At 39.3% G+C, this 14,338-nt stretch overlaps 1 protein-coding gene across 4 annotated transcripts; it reads right to left on the reverse strand.

The window, feature by feature from the left end:
* Window positions 1–894: 894 nt before the first annotated feature.
* Window positions 895–13,963, reverse strand: LOC137475794 (carbohydrate sulfotransferase 9-like). Of its 4 annotated transcripts, XM_068193483.1 has the most exons (6): window positions 12,966–13,963; window positions 12,806–12,850; window positions 7,539–7,602; window positions 4,969–5,079; window positions 2,597–2,744; window positions 895–2,143 (listed from the first exon to the last, which is right to left on the reverse strand). In XM_068193483.1, exons 5-6 carry the CDS (start codon window positions 2,688–2,690, stop codon window positions 1,293–1,295), a joined length of 945 nt encoding a protein of 314 aa, XP_068049584.1. In that variant the 5' UTR covers window positions 2,691–2,744; window positions 4,969–5,079; window positions 7,539–7,602; window positions 12,806–12,850; window positions 12,966–13,963; the 3' UTR covers window positions 895–1,292. The 4 variants fall into 4 exon arrangements, with proteins under 4 accessions (XP_068049584.1, XP_068049583.1, XP_068049586.1 ...); XM_068193482.1 differs by lacking the exons at window positions 12,806–12,850; window positions 12,966–13,963 and adding an exon at window positions 11,640–11,945; XM_068193485.1 differs by lacking the exons at window positions 7,539–7,602; window positions 12,806–12,850; window positions 12,966–13,963 and adding an exon at window positions 11,719–11,945.
* Window positions 13,964–14,338: the final 375 nt, after the last annotated feature.

A 14,338-nucleotide genomic window follows, 5' to 3' on the forward strand; every position in this document is an offset into this window, starting at 1 on the left:
TGAGAGGAACTAGGTGCATTTGAGAGATTTTCAACGAGGTGCATTTGAGAGACCAGCATCCTCTAGAGGTGGTGCCAATAGTCACAATTAGTTGCTAAAACTTGTTACAATTAATATGGTCATAAATTAATATTTGAATTTGACTAGACAATAGAATTTTTTTTAAAGGGGACAAATCTCATGCTTAATATAATAGCAGTTGTAGACCCCTCATTGATCTAAAACCAATGTCACCTAGGAATATAATAAGAGGTAATGGTTTGAGTTGCTTCTTCCACATGTTTCCTTGTTCCCCTCACCATAACTTCACAATGTATTTGCACCCATTCTCCTGTAATGTGAGAAAGCAACAAGTAGAACAAATATATTATTTAAGGTTACCCAGCTCCTCCCAAGTGCCATGCTCAGGGAAGTCCCAGGGGCTCATGGATTCCAGCAGCACAAATGGGAAAGCCCAGACATTGTCCCCACTGCACTGACTGGCCTGTCCATTGACTGGGTGTTAAGTGCTTTTGGAGAAAAAATAAGAATCACCTTTCCACTGAGATTTTAGATCATGCGCCACCCAGCTGAACATTTCAGAAGGTACCTCTAACTACTTCTCTAAAAAAACACTGTGAATTTTTCAGACTTTCTGCTAAAATGCTTGCAAAACTGGTGGAAAGAGTTTGTAAGGTCACCATGAATGCCAGATCTGCTCATCAGAAGATTTTTAAGAGCTATAATGCTGACAACTGTGCTGCTTGAAGAATGAGGCTGATGGGCTGTGATCAGAGCACTGCTAGACAGGAAGATATCCTGGCATTAAATTCTCTGTAATGCAGCTTCAAGCATCTGAAGTTATTTGCTCCTTTCCTACAGCATTTATGATCAAGGCTTTTGCAGACAGAGTGGTTTAACTCTCAAGGAGATTATTTATTGCTTCTTATGTAATTTTCTAATTTGAAAAAATGTAAAAATGGTGTTCTAAAATATTCATTGTGAAATACAACATTCTTCATCCTTCTCATGTCTCTTACCAATGGACCAAAATCCATCATTTATGAACAGTTTTCATGAAACAAACATATGCTGTTAAAGATCAATAGGAAGACAATAACTTTAATAGGTAAAGGTCTGCATGGTACAAGAGATCATGGCAGGGATTTTTTATAAGAGTCCTTAGAATGATAAACCATATCTACAAACTCCAGGATAACCTCAGCAGCAGTCAGCAGCGCAGCTATCAAGCACCTGTGAGGACAAGTTCCACCTGTTTTGTACAAAGGAAACTGTTCTTTGCTTAACCTACATTAGTCATTCAGGGAAAAATAATCCTCATATTTCTTAGTGTAGTTGAACAAAAGAAAATCCATTTCGTACAATTTTTTAATCTTCTCAATTTGTTCTGAGGTCAGTTGTCTGAGGTACTCTAAGGTGATATCACCATCAGTTCGTTTCTCTGAGCCGTATCTCTTCAAGCTGGGGTATTGCAGGCTCTCTGGTGCACCAATGACCTTCAGAACATGCTCAGAGTCCAACCCAAGAGTTTCATACTTACCCACAATATCATAGTGAATGTTGCAAGGATCGCAGAGCAGAAACATTGGTTTCCAGTGAATGTCGAGAGTATGTGGTGATTTTGCTATAATGAAGTTGACAAACTCCTGGAAACTCACTTTTTCAGGAGAATTTTTATTTTTCCTGAACATTGCCCTAATCTCATTAGCAATAGTGGTACTGTAGAATGGTTCAGAGTGCAGGAGTTTGTCTCTGTAAGCTGAAACCAGCCGTTCCAAGGGATGTCTGGTGAACATCACTTTGGTGTAATTGCTTAGAAATTCCTTTTGTAAAGCAGGAGGGTAAGACACCAGCCTTTTGATTAGTGAGGTATGGTGGATGTTGTCATGCTCAATTTCAGAAGCTTCTGCATTCAAGTCTGATTGAAGAAGAAAAATAGTTCTCTTCCAGTTGGAGCAGCCTACCTTAGGCACCTCACAGTAGATAAATTTATGCTTGTGCTCCACAAAGAGCTGGTTTGCAACATGAGAATCCAATTTGCTTCTTGGTTTATTAAGGTTATTCTTCAGGCAGACAGAGGCCAGTGTGTTCTTCCGACCGTTTTGAATTGCCAGCCAATTTTCAGTAGGATTGGGAAAAGCATCTGTAACCAAGGAAGAAATTTAAACCATTTCAGTGAAATAGACTTGTAGAAATCTGTTTATCTGTGACAATCATAGCACTCAATCTATCACCCTGCATACAAAATCTAAAGAAGATACTAAAATATTTTTTTTTTACTGTAACCAGACTAGACTATGGCAAACACGCAATAAACTACCCTCCCTAGTGAAACACTTATTAAAATGAAAACTTTCAATATGTTAGCAGTATTAGTCTAAGCAAGTTTGGTGTTCCAACATCATGTTTTTGTAGTACTCTCCTCTCATGTATTGCTGAGATAACTACCACAGTGACAAGTGACTAGGCCTTGGATATTTTCACAATATTGTTTATATCTTGTAAAGATATAAACATAGTTACTTTCTAACACATTTGGAAAAGGTGTCTCTCTTTCTATAAAACATTAAATCTTTTTGGTAATTACTTTACTCACCTGTTAGGTTTTTTTGTCTCCTACAGAAAAACCCAAAAAGAAATATCCCAAATACAAAATTTGGAAGAAGGAAAACTAACACCTTCTGGTTCATGTTATTCTCACAGGAAGGAAAGTGACGTGGTCTCTAAAGTGGAAATCTGTCTTTCTGTCAACAAGGAAAGATGATTCAGGTTAGATTTTCTATGACTGATATAACAAAGTTAACATGTATATCTCCTACAGAATTTAGGACAGCAGAAAGACTTTTCAAGCCCTATAAAATAAGTTTTGCTAATGAGTAAAAATTCTCTTATGGGAAAGATTCACCACATTTATACTGTTAAACCAAACAGATAAATAATATGTCCATTTTGAAGTCTTCCAAAATTCCTCCTTTTTTCAGAACAATGAACTGCTTATAAGCAAATACTCCTCCCTTGTCTTTTAAAGCTGTTGGGGAACAATAACTTCATTTAGGATTACAAAGTTGTATTTTTTTATAATCTTTAGAATCTGAGAACACAAAGATCTCTATAACCTGTAACAGGTGTATCCACAAAGACCATAACAGATTCAGGATGAATTTATTTCCATTTATTGCCCTGAAGCTTTGTACTTTGGACACATAAATCATTGCAGGGGAAATTCTTCCCTATTCCTGCAGAGAATCCACACCACTGACTTGAATTCTCCCATTGTCCCTCTCCAAAGACCCTGCATGGTACATATGTTTGCTGCCATTGCTGCTGCAGCAGAAGAGCCCCAAACTGGTTCAGTAAGATAGGAAATGTAGAAAGCAGTAAACAATAGAAAAGGAGTTGTTCCATGTTCCCAGACAGAAGGAAAGAAGGCAGTCCAACAAAACATATTTTCTCTCTTGTGCTCACTCATTGTCTCCTTGCATATCATGGAGAGAGACCTATCTAAATTCTCTGTGTAATCTTACTCTGTTTCCCCCAGTAGAGAGCTCTTCATCAGCATGCTTTTATTGGAATTTGCAAAATAAAGTGCGAAACAATAACTACTGGCAAACGTGGCATTCTCTTTCTGTTCCATAAAGTCCTCACAATCAAAAAAGTCAAACAGCACTGTCTTCCTTTCCCACATCTCAAATTTTCATCCTGAACCTGCTGGCAATAAACACATTATTGCCTGAATTCCTTTAGGACATAATTTTTTTCTTCAATTTCTCTTATTTTGTTTTGTTTTTGCAAGATACAATAGGACCACCTCTGGTTTCTGGTGTGTTCTGAGACAGCAGTGGAAGCAGTACCAGTTACATCACTGAAACTGTACTTGAGCGCAAGGGTGCCTCCTTTCAGGGCTGGTATGTGATTTTGATATCACACACTTTTACTGGGATATCTGCAGACTCCTAATGTTTAATGTTTTAATGTTAACAGCATTACTGACAATTAAATCTCTCTTAGCACAGGTATGACCTGGGGAATGGAGAGGGACACTGTTCACAATCTCTGTATTAAAAATTTACTTGTATATACAATAAAATGTTACAATACTCATTCAAATTAATGCAGCTTTCTTAGATACAATGGCATTTAGCTTATACTTTTTTCATTTTCTTGGCTGTATAAAACCATTGTAAAGGCTACAGGAAAGGTTATGGGAAGATCTGCCTTTAACCTTTCCTTCACTGTACATCAATTCTCATTTCATGATGTGATCCTTGAGTCCTAATGCATCAGAGGCCATTTTCAAGGCCAGCTAAAGTCAGTCACATTGTTCATTGATCTCATGAGGGCCAAGATTGAGTGTTCCCTTTTTATTCTTTTTCAGAAGCAGTTTGAAGACACAACTTTACACTGTGTAGCAATTAAAATCAATATGACTCTAAATAATTCTGTACAAGGACTCTGTGTTAGAGTATGCCTAGGAGAAATATGTTGGGCTTCATTTACTTTAAATGCTGTCACTTCAAAGAAGTAATGTTATCACACCTGTCTCAGGAATCAGAAAATTAACTGGATGAATTTTACCCTATTTAGATAGTTGTATCATGCATATTTAATAATTACACTACCACTAGAGAATATAAGGTCTGCTATAAGACATATTTCATATGGAAACATGTCAATAAGTTCTATTTTCACAGGGAAATAGAAGAGACTTGCTTCCTTGGGGGAAAGAAGCTGTTTAGGAGCTAGTTAAACACAGGAGACAATTCCTCTTCTAAGACTTATGCATATTTGTGGAAGCAAAAGAATCTTTAATTAAATTCAGGAGAACAATCAGACCGTAAGAAGGGATAGAACAAGCTCCAAGATGACAGGTGAACTCTTTCTGGACTCTTTAGAAAACTTCACAGAACAGACTGGCAGTAAGAGTTAACACTGCCCTCAATGAGTGAGGCCAACATGACATGAAGCTACCTTAAGGTGAAGTCCAAAGCCTTCTTCAGAAGATGTTTTCAGATACGAGACCCCGGTACAGAGTTCTGTGTAATGCAAAGTTTCCACTGATGAAAATCACCTAAGGGAAACCTGAGGAAGAGGAGGAAAGAAAATTCTGAGAGCCATTTTGTCAAAGAGGGACAAGTTAAAAAGAAGGGAAAATATCCAAAATGAAAAGCACCTTTGTCAGAAGGTGTCAGTGTCAGTAAATAAGATGAACTTTTCCTTATATTTATTATGGCTTTTCCATGTACTTGTAATTGTGTTTGCCATTTAAGATGTAATGAGTTAATACTTCTCTTTGCATTTTCCCTCATCCTACCTTGAATTAAGTGTGATTTTAGGTAACTACAAGGAATTCCTCAGTAAAGAAGTGATGAGTCTATTAATACAACAAGTTCATACTAAATAGACTATTTCTGCTGTAACCAAAGGGCAGCAGTATAGGCTCTCCCAGGCAGGATGGAAAGACAGCATCATAACACTCATGAAACAAAAAAAGCAGAAACTTCTTCTACTGAAAAGTAACAACACAGGAAACAGGGAGACAGGGATCTAAATATCTCTTTGGACCTCACATATTCCCAGAAAAGAAGATCCTGAAAATTCAAAATAAGGCATTCTTCTGCACTGTTCATGTTGCACATGGTGGGGGAAGCAGAGGGGGAGGAGGAGGCGGATTTTTGTTTTTTTAATTTTTAATGAAGCATAAAATCTTCCAGGTAACAGCCTGTTACATGGCACTGTTGGTTTTTCCTTGTTCTTCAGATCACATCATTATAAATCAACTATACATAGCTATGGCTTGATATTTTAATATCTGCATGTCTTACTGGATTCTGAAAATTACATCCAAAATAATTTTCTGACTCTTTTTTGGTCATTACTAAAAAGTAAGTCAGGCAGCAAGAAATATCCTCATCCTTTCTTGCAAGAGTCTTCCAGAAGGATTGCTATCAGGAGATTTTTTGAGGCCTATCAGTTAATTAGTGTTTGATTTATAAAGTGTGTGTCCAGCTGTTTTGATGTCTTTCAAGTTCCTAAGCCAAAACATGCTGTCATGTCAAATGCTTTATACAATTCTAAATCCACTACATCAATGCTATTGCCTTAATCAACCAGAGCCAAGCAAAAATATTCAGTCTGGTGACGTGTTTCCAATAACATAGTCCAAAGTTTCTATATGAGAACAACCAGAGCAATTGTTCAAGCCAATAGCGGTAACAAATGGGGAATAGATTACTGGAGAAAGCAATGCAAATCATCTCATGTGCATGGAAAATGGCAAAAAGGCCTGAAACCATAATAAAATTAACAATATTTACTGAATTCAAGCCTTCTTTGCACTGCTTAATTCCACCAAGGACCTTTACAATTCCATTTTAAAGATTCTTTTCTTCCTGATAAACACACTACAAGTAAAAAAGCTATCATGTTGTTCATATTTTTGTTGCCAAATTTTCTGACCATACAAATGTTCTTCCCATCCTTCTGTTTACTTCAAGAAATTTCTGACAATTGTGTGCTTTTGATTACTTTCAACATCTTCCTTTTCTACATGGTACACTGAGTATGGATACACTACATGATACACTGGCTATGGTGGCTGGCAACCTACTTGCAGATCCCCTGCATGGCAGATGAGACTGTTTGACCCAGAAGAGCTCTCTATCTCTGTATTGTACTTTTCCAGGGGCACCAAAAATGTGTCATATGCTGGAGTTATTGGATTTTTTTTCTGTTAAATTTCTCTTTCTTGGTTCATTTGTCTCATGCTTGCTTTATGTTTTGTGATACTAGACCCTCTGCAACCTTCTCCTATGTCTATAAGTGGTCTGTACTTTAACTGAGCATGTGTAGCTACACCACAACCACTCACACTTATCCAATCACCAGCTTTGCATTTATAATGAGTTCCTTTCCCCCTGACCAAAACAAGGTCTGATAGAAAGTCTCTAGTACTCTTTCAATTAGGAAATACTCAAAGATGTTTTAATAACAGTCACATGAGTGCACGACATAACACATCCACACTCAGACTGAAGGTCTTCCTCCTGCCGTGTAGATTTATTTCCAGAACAGGCACCAAAGGAATAGATTGCATTGCCTTGCATAGGTATCACTTGTACGTTGTTCTGTCCTTGAACTGCTGAAACAATGATTCACAACATAGAATTCCCTAATCCTTCTCCTGGAGCTTCTGAGCCATAGCAATTGAAAAATCTTCAGTATTTAAAGACATTTAGAAAAAAAAACACTTTAAAATATGTTTATGCTTTCATAAACAGTAAGAGGTACTATGGCTGGAAATGCTGAACAGTGTTAAGTTTTTTTGTGCGGCACCTATTACCCAAGTACAGAAACACATGTACACACGCGTATGTACGTATATATACACACGCATTAACAATTCCAAAACACATTAATATCAGTTGCACTGGCATATTATTTGCTCCAAGTAAACTAACTAAGTAGGCTGATAAAGATTTAAAGTCTTCTGATAATAAACTTACAAAGGTGTGTCTCAAGCTAGTTTTTCACAGACAGACCTTGGTCAGACCTGAGCATGTGGGGTGATCCTCTGCACCCACTTGATAAGTGGAACTTTCCAGACTAAAAGAATGAAATTATAACAATACTTATTTGTGTTCCTGATACATTTGAAGCCAGAAGTAAAACAAAGTACCAGTACAGCAGCTCAGTGGAAGGTAGGGAAAAATCTGTGAAAACAGATAACATTCTCAATTGCTGAACCCCATTCTGTACTTAAGCCCTGTTAATCCCTTCAAAAAGACACCTGCAAATACCTACATACTGATATGTGCCTGAGTACACAGAAGGTGAGGAGGGGATGATGGGTAGAAAGCCCCCAAGAACAGCCTGGACAAGAAAACCAAGCTCTGGGTGCAGTTCTGCATGTGCTATTCTATCAGAATGAATTGCAAAAGCAAGACCCTTGTTCAACCAAATCTGCATCACCCTTGCTTCTGTAGTTTGTGATGGGTAGACAGGAGGGAGAAAGACCCCAGAAAGTGGAGCCTTAGCAACCAGGCTAGCCTGTCCATGAAGTGGAAAATCAGTAATGGGTTAGGAAACTCACGCAAGTTATAGACAGCCAAGGGCTAAAAAAAGTGTCTGGGTCATTTTGCCAATAAGAGACAGCATTTGACATCATATCATTTGCAGCAAGGGTTGAATGGTGTTAGGTGAGAATGGTAGAAGCTCAGTGGGGAGACAACATGTGGGCTAGGCTGGGAGCTGCTGAGGAAAAGGCTGACAAGGGTGTCCTACAGAACAACACAGCACTGAGGTGGCACAAAGCAACAATTTCCATTACAGGCACAATCTAAAACTCTTGTTCTGTGGTCACCCCAGCCCTCCATTACTGCATCAGACTTCTTTCTGGTCTCAGCAACTGTAAAGATATATTCCTTGCTGCCATCATTAATCTGCTTATTATTCTCATTACACCACTTCTTATGCCTACCTTTTAGCTTTTCCTTCTCTACTTAATTCCACATCATCTCCTTGTCTTACCTTCCAAAGTTTTTTTTTATCTATCATTTCTCATGCAGTATTAAAAGCTCAGCTTTACTTTCTGATACATCACATTGGTAGCCCCTGCTATCATTAGCCCTTGATAACAAAGAAAAAGTTCCTGCTTTCTTCTCTGCTGTCCCTGCTTTTGGATTAAGTTTATGAAGCACCTACAGAGCAATTATATTTTTCACCTAAAATCACTCCTAAAAGTTTTCCCTTTCAGGGATGCCAACACCAGTTATTATGCCAGTGTGCTAAAACTGTTACCAGCCGATCCACAAAAGAGCAAGCGAAAGGAAGAGCCAATTTGGGGATGAAAAGGACCAAAGTGAAGAGAAAAAAAAGAGTTCCTGGAGAAAGGCAGCAGCAAGTCTGACAGAAAACTCCCAGAGAGAGGCAAGAAGCAGAAACCCAAGGAAAAGTGGTAGAGCTGGGGGCCAAGGGAAATAGGTTCTGTAGCCTGCTCTAAGTAAGTTTTGGTAAAGGGAGGTCGAGAACTGGACTGAAATAGACACAAAGTACAATTCAGTGAAGATGAAAACAAGTTCAAATAAATGAGTATAGAAAGCAGTATGCTAATTATCCAATAAAATACCACAGATGTTTAAAAAGCAATGAGACTATATGCACTGCAGTCACTCTTGCACTGGAACCCAGCCCTTACTATGTGATCAAAATTGTATTTCTTTTCCTTCCTGGAACTGCAGCCAGAAAGGCCATGGACTTTTGATTTTCTAAGAGGAGATAGGTTCAGCAAGAAGATCTGGCTCGTGGCTGGGCCCAGCTTGACTGGAACCTGGGAAGCTGGATACCAGCTGGATACCAGCTGGGAAGCTGCTGCAGCATCACTGGGGCAGGGACTGGTGGCCTCAGGAGGCTGACATGGGGTCCTGGGCAGTAGGGGGCAGCCCCAGGGTATTGGGCAGTGCCCTGTTACTGCTTTTGGTGCCTGACATCTGGTAATGGGCTCTGGGGCCTTGTTATCTAAACACTTAATTCAAAATTCCATGCACTTACTTGTCAATTGCCATTTAAATCCTTCAAAACCAATCACAGGAGAACAAACTTCACTGCTTTCTTTTATGGAATCTAGATAAGCCTAAAAAACTTGGAAAGAAGGAAAAAGGAAGAAAAAGGAAGCACAGAAGAAAAGTTTAGAACAATGCACCCTGGCCAGGGTGGCAATGAATGATCTCCTCCCAAACTTGTTTCATAGGAGATGGGCCTCACAAAATCCCTCTGCTTTGTCACATGTATAACTAACTCTCTGCCTTTGCATATGTCTTAGTGGGCTCTCCCATGTTTCTCTTCTCAGTTAATGTCAGTAATAGCAATATTTTCCTTGCCATTCAGGTCTACCTGCCTTGTCTCAGACCTAGATCCTCTTTGACCCCTCCTGCTTTTCACCTCCCTGTGCAAGTTTGATTCATTTATTCCTGCCACTGCACACCAAATAGCACAGTCAAAAGTGTTTGTAAAAGTCCCAGTTCCTTAGCACACCACTCCCAGGCAAACCCCTGTTTGCTGTTCACCTTGTTATACCCTTGTGTCCCCATCCCTTGTACCCCTTAACCATAATTGATGACAGCTATGACCTCTCTTTCCCTCTTTACACTCCAGTGAATACAAAGCATTTCTGCTTAAATGGTTTTCCTTTTTGCTTCTATCTCCTCCAGCTTCTCCTGTCATTCTAGTCTAGATTTTGAACCTTATTTTCAGGATCCAAAACTAATTTTGTCTGAAACCATACCTCTATTCTCATTACCCCCCACTCTTTCTTTTTTATACTCCTTCAAAGACTCCCTTATAGGAATCATGTACAAGTCCTACCACCAGTGATTTGGTGTCTGCCCTTTTACAGAAATAACCTCTTTGCCTGAAACATCCTGACACTGACAAACTGTGTGTATACCTTTTTCTCTCTTCCTACATGAATTCTGGCTTATTCTTTCTTTCTCTTCTGCTCTCTTCTGTGTTGCAGGGCAAGCTGTTCAGCAGAAATGTTATGTTTAAAGTCTGTTTCTATGAAACATGTTTTTATAGCATACTATGACACTTGCAGCACCAAAAATTAAGAAGTTTGGAGACAGTAGGATTAAAGTGATAAGTTAAATCATAGAGAGCATAAAATGAAGTGTCTGCTGGCTTTTGGCAGAACAGTCTTGAAACTAAAGACTTGACATTTCAGAGCATTTGACATTACAGTACACTCTAAGTTCAAAACAGTCATGTGCATTCACTTGCAGATATAAATGCTTGAAAAATCTGCAAATCTGCTTTCCAGAGTTGGCTCAAGTATCCATAAAATGGAGAATGGTCAGTCAATGAGTGTCTGAAAAGGTGGGTTCCCCACACCACATGGGATTATCATAGTAGACAAAGAACATAAACTCTCCTTAAAAACTCTTGCCTGGTTCACTGCACACCTTCCTTCATCTGCCATAGATAGCAGAGATCTTACTGGACAGCCCTTGAATGTCTCATTTGAGCCAAACTTGTTCATCCTGTGAGCCAAACATGTCAAGTTGTGTGGAGTATTTTGTTTCTTTAAAAACCAGGTGTTGAAAAGGTACTCAAAAAAAGTATTCATGAAGTATCACAACAACAGGCACAAAAATCATGGTCAGGGTTGAATCAGCTCCCTTGACCAGTCTTATGATGCTCACTCTAATGGAATAACTAACACTGGCAGCAGATTGCTATCTTCTAAACAAATCCAGCATCAACAGTAACAAGTCCCAAACTCACCAGCCTTACCTACTGGCAGCAACAAAGCAGTGAGACTTGGCCATGTGGGATGCCATTCCCACATGGTCCATAGCACAGCTTGTCCCTGCTGGACAGGACCAGGAAAATGGTCCATAGCACAGCTTGTCCCTGCTGCCCCTGCTCCCAGCATTAGCATGGCCTGCCCAGACTCTTCCTCTCCTGGTACCACCACTCTTTGCGCTCCACTGTCCAGCAGCACTCCAACACTCCTCCTCAACACATATTTGCATGGCCACGAGAGCTTTTCCTTTAGCCCCCATCCCAGGTGTGACCCCATCTTTCCCAGTCCCTTCTTCTACTCCTCAGGCAAAACTTTAACCCAATTTCCAGCAAATTCTTACCTCCAAAAGCCTTCCTCATATCGTCCCCAGGCAGCTGGCCCTGCAAATCCTGTTTTCCAGCTTCCCAAACAGATCTCACCCTGATTCTGCTGTTCAGCCTTCCTCATGCACAAGCCAGCTCTTTGCTGGCTCCCTCTGCCAGACTCCTCCCTTTGTCTCCTCAGTCAGCCTCACAGCCCCCCTTCCAACAACCACACTTCCGAGCCCAGCTCATCAGAACTGTCTTTCCTTCTGCTTCCAAGATTCCCACACAGCCCCACTGCTTCTCACTCTCAGTTCTGTTCTCAGCCAGTTCCAGGCTCAACACTTCAGCTTCTATAGTTATTTTTGTATCTCCCAAGCTAAACTGATACATTTTCCTTTTCTTTCCCTCCCACATCAATTTTCACACTAGTCATCAAGGCACATTTTCCTGATGATTTTGCTCCTTGAATCTATTTTGCCAGCAATCCCCAACAATTTCTCTCTAGAAATCTTGCTCTTGCTTGTTCTTTAAAGCAGATTGTTTACTCTCCTGTGCAGAAGAGGTTCCACTGAGAATGTACAAGAGGAAACTCTTAACCTCATTTCTGAAATGCTTATTTCAAAATCTGCAATGTACCTGAACTTCTTAGAGAAAAGGTTACTGGAATCATTTAAGAGAAGAAAAAAGAGCACAGATTTCCTGTATAAAAATCAAGAAATTATTTTTGCTCAAAGGGATTATAAAAATATCCTGAAGCAGATATCTAGCCTGAAAAACTTCTGCTGAAATGGTTGAAATTTGACACAATCCTATGTATATGTAAACTGTATTGAAATTAGAAGAGTCAAGATGCATACCACCCTTAATAAAGTCAGAAAGTGAATGAAAGCCATTGTCATTTCATTTCAGGCACCAGAATCCCTGTAACATCAACTTCTTAACTGAGGAAAGCCATAGCAATGAATAACAGGCTGCCAAAAAATCCTCTGTAGATTCATCACAGTGTGATTTCAAAAGCTAAACAATGTCTCAGTTTATGCCTTAAAATATTTGATGTCAATTTCTAAATATATAAACAAATAAAAAACCCAACCAACTCTGAAAAATAAATATCTGTTTGCAGAGATTTGCCTACACTTACAAAATCATGGTGACACGAAAACAACAATCTACTTTTACTCACAAATCCAGTTTTACTCACCAATCAGACAGCCTCAGTGGAGATTTCACATGCCTCTGAGTGATGCTAAACAAACAACAAAGATTCAGACAAAGAAATGTCAGTCCAGAGAGCCATGTCATTTTAATTTTATGCCTAGGGATGGAAAGGAAATAGGAGAAAGATTTTGTGTTCTCCTTACCTGATCTTTAAGGCTGGCCAAAGTGCTTCTGTATCCACACAGATTCTTTCACAGGAGAGCATTTGAAGCACTTTGTGCACGTAGTATTTGCCTCTGTTAAATACCCCACTAAAAGTTGCCAGTGTTTCCCTGAGAATTTTTAGGTGAGCATCTCCAGCTGCACATTACAAAGTACTGTGCTGTGTCTGTCTCTAGGTATAATGAGCAGCATTTAACCACTCCCCGCGCAGGGTCTACAGCAGTTGTTAGAGACTGCCAAGTGCCTCAAGAGCAGCCTGCCAAGAGGCTGCCTGCTAAGCAACACAGAAAGGGGATGGTCAGGAATATGAGGGCAAAGGTAATTTGGTTGAGAGTAATTGTGCTGTGATAATATGCATTATTTTTAGATGGAGAACAAGAGGCAAGATCAATTCAAACCAAATGAGCTCTATACAAGAAGACTCCAATGAACTCTGGGAACTGGAAGGTAAGTTCTCATGGGAAACATGGCTAAAGCAGAAGGAATTCAGTAGAGTTGGCATGTCCTTAAAGAAATTATGTTTAGGGTACAAACACAAACAATCCTACACAGTGGGAGGATAGGAAGTATAGTCAGAGACCAACTTGGCTACTTGGCTAAGCAGCCCAGTCTTCAGTGACCTGAAACACAAGAAGGAAATGTCCAGAAAGTGGAAACCAGGTCAAACTCCTAAGGACAAGTATGAAAAAATAGTAGTAGATGCTGAAACCAAGTAATAAAGGATAAAGCACAAATTTAACTGCAAAAAGCAATGGATATAAGAGATAGCAAGAAAACAAATCTGGAAGGAAAAGAAAAACCTAGTGATAGTTCATGTGCAGAAGGCTGATGTACATTTTCCATCATTCTTCATACAAGGGTAAACTGTAATTACATGACTAATAACTAAACTCAGTAAGAAAGAATCTATCTAAAATAGGAAAAGAACAGGACCAAAAATAATTTGAATATACTGCAGTTCACATCATCCTCAAGTATACCACTACTGCATGTCTCCAGGAGAGCTCTCTAATTGTTGTTGATAGACTAAGGGTCCCTGGACTGATAAAGGGACCTACACTCCTGCACAAATACAGGAGGCTCCTTCATAACCTGCTAAAGAGGTGCAGTGCGTGCTATACAGGCACCTGAGCCTGAGGAAGTGCATGTTAAGATACCTTGGCAACTGAGAGAAGCATGGTCAGATCTGTTTGCTTTGTCTGAAAACTCTCAGAAGTTGTATGAGAAATTTGTGAAGTGGTGAATCAATGTTCATTTTATAAAGTCAAGAAGAGATCAATTCTGCAAAAAATACTAGAAAAAAATGAAAATATAGATTATTCATAAAAGGTTGGAGATAGTCAAGCTACATTGC

This window comes from Anomalospiza imberbis, chromosome 6, assembly GCF_031753505.1.
Source record: "Anomalospiza imberbis isolate Cuckoo-Finch-1a 21T00152 chromosome 6, ASM3175350v1, whole genome shotgun sequence".
Lineage (NCBI taxonomy): Eukaryota > Metazoa > Chordata > Aves > Passeriformes > Viduidae > Anomalospiza > Anomalospiza imberbis.

What these genes read in the sequence shown, in the direction of transcription:
- LOC137475794 (XM_068193483.1), bottom strand. Translation starts at nt 2,690, where the DNA reads ATGAACCAGAAGGTGTTAGTTTTCCTTCTTCCAAATTTTGTATTTGGG. An exon ending in GAGACAAAAAAACCTAACAG is followed by an intron (nt 2,144 to 2,596) that starts GTGAGTAAAGTA and finishes CCTTGGTTACAG; the next exon opens with ATGCTTTTCCCAATCCTACT.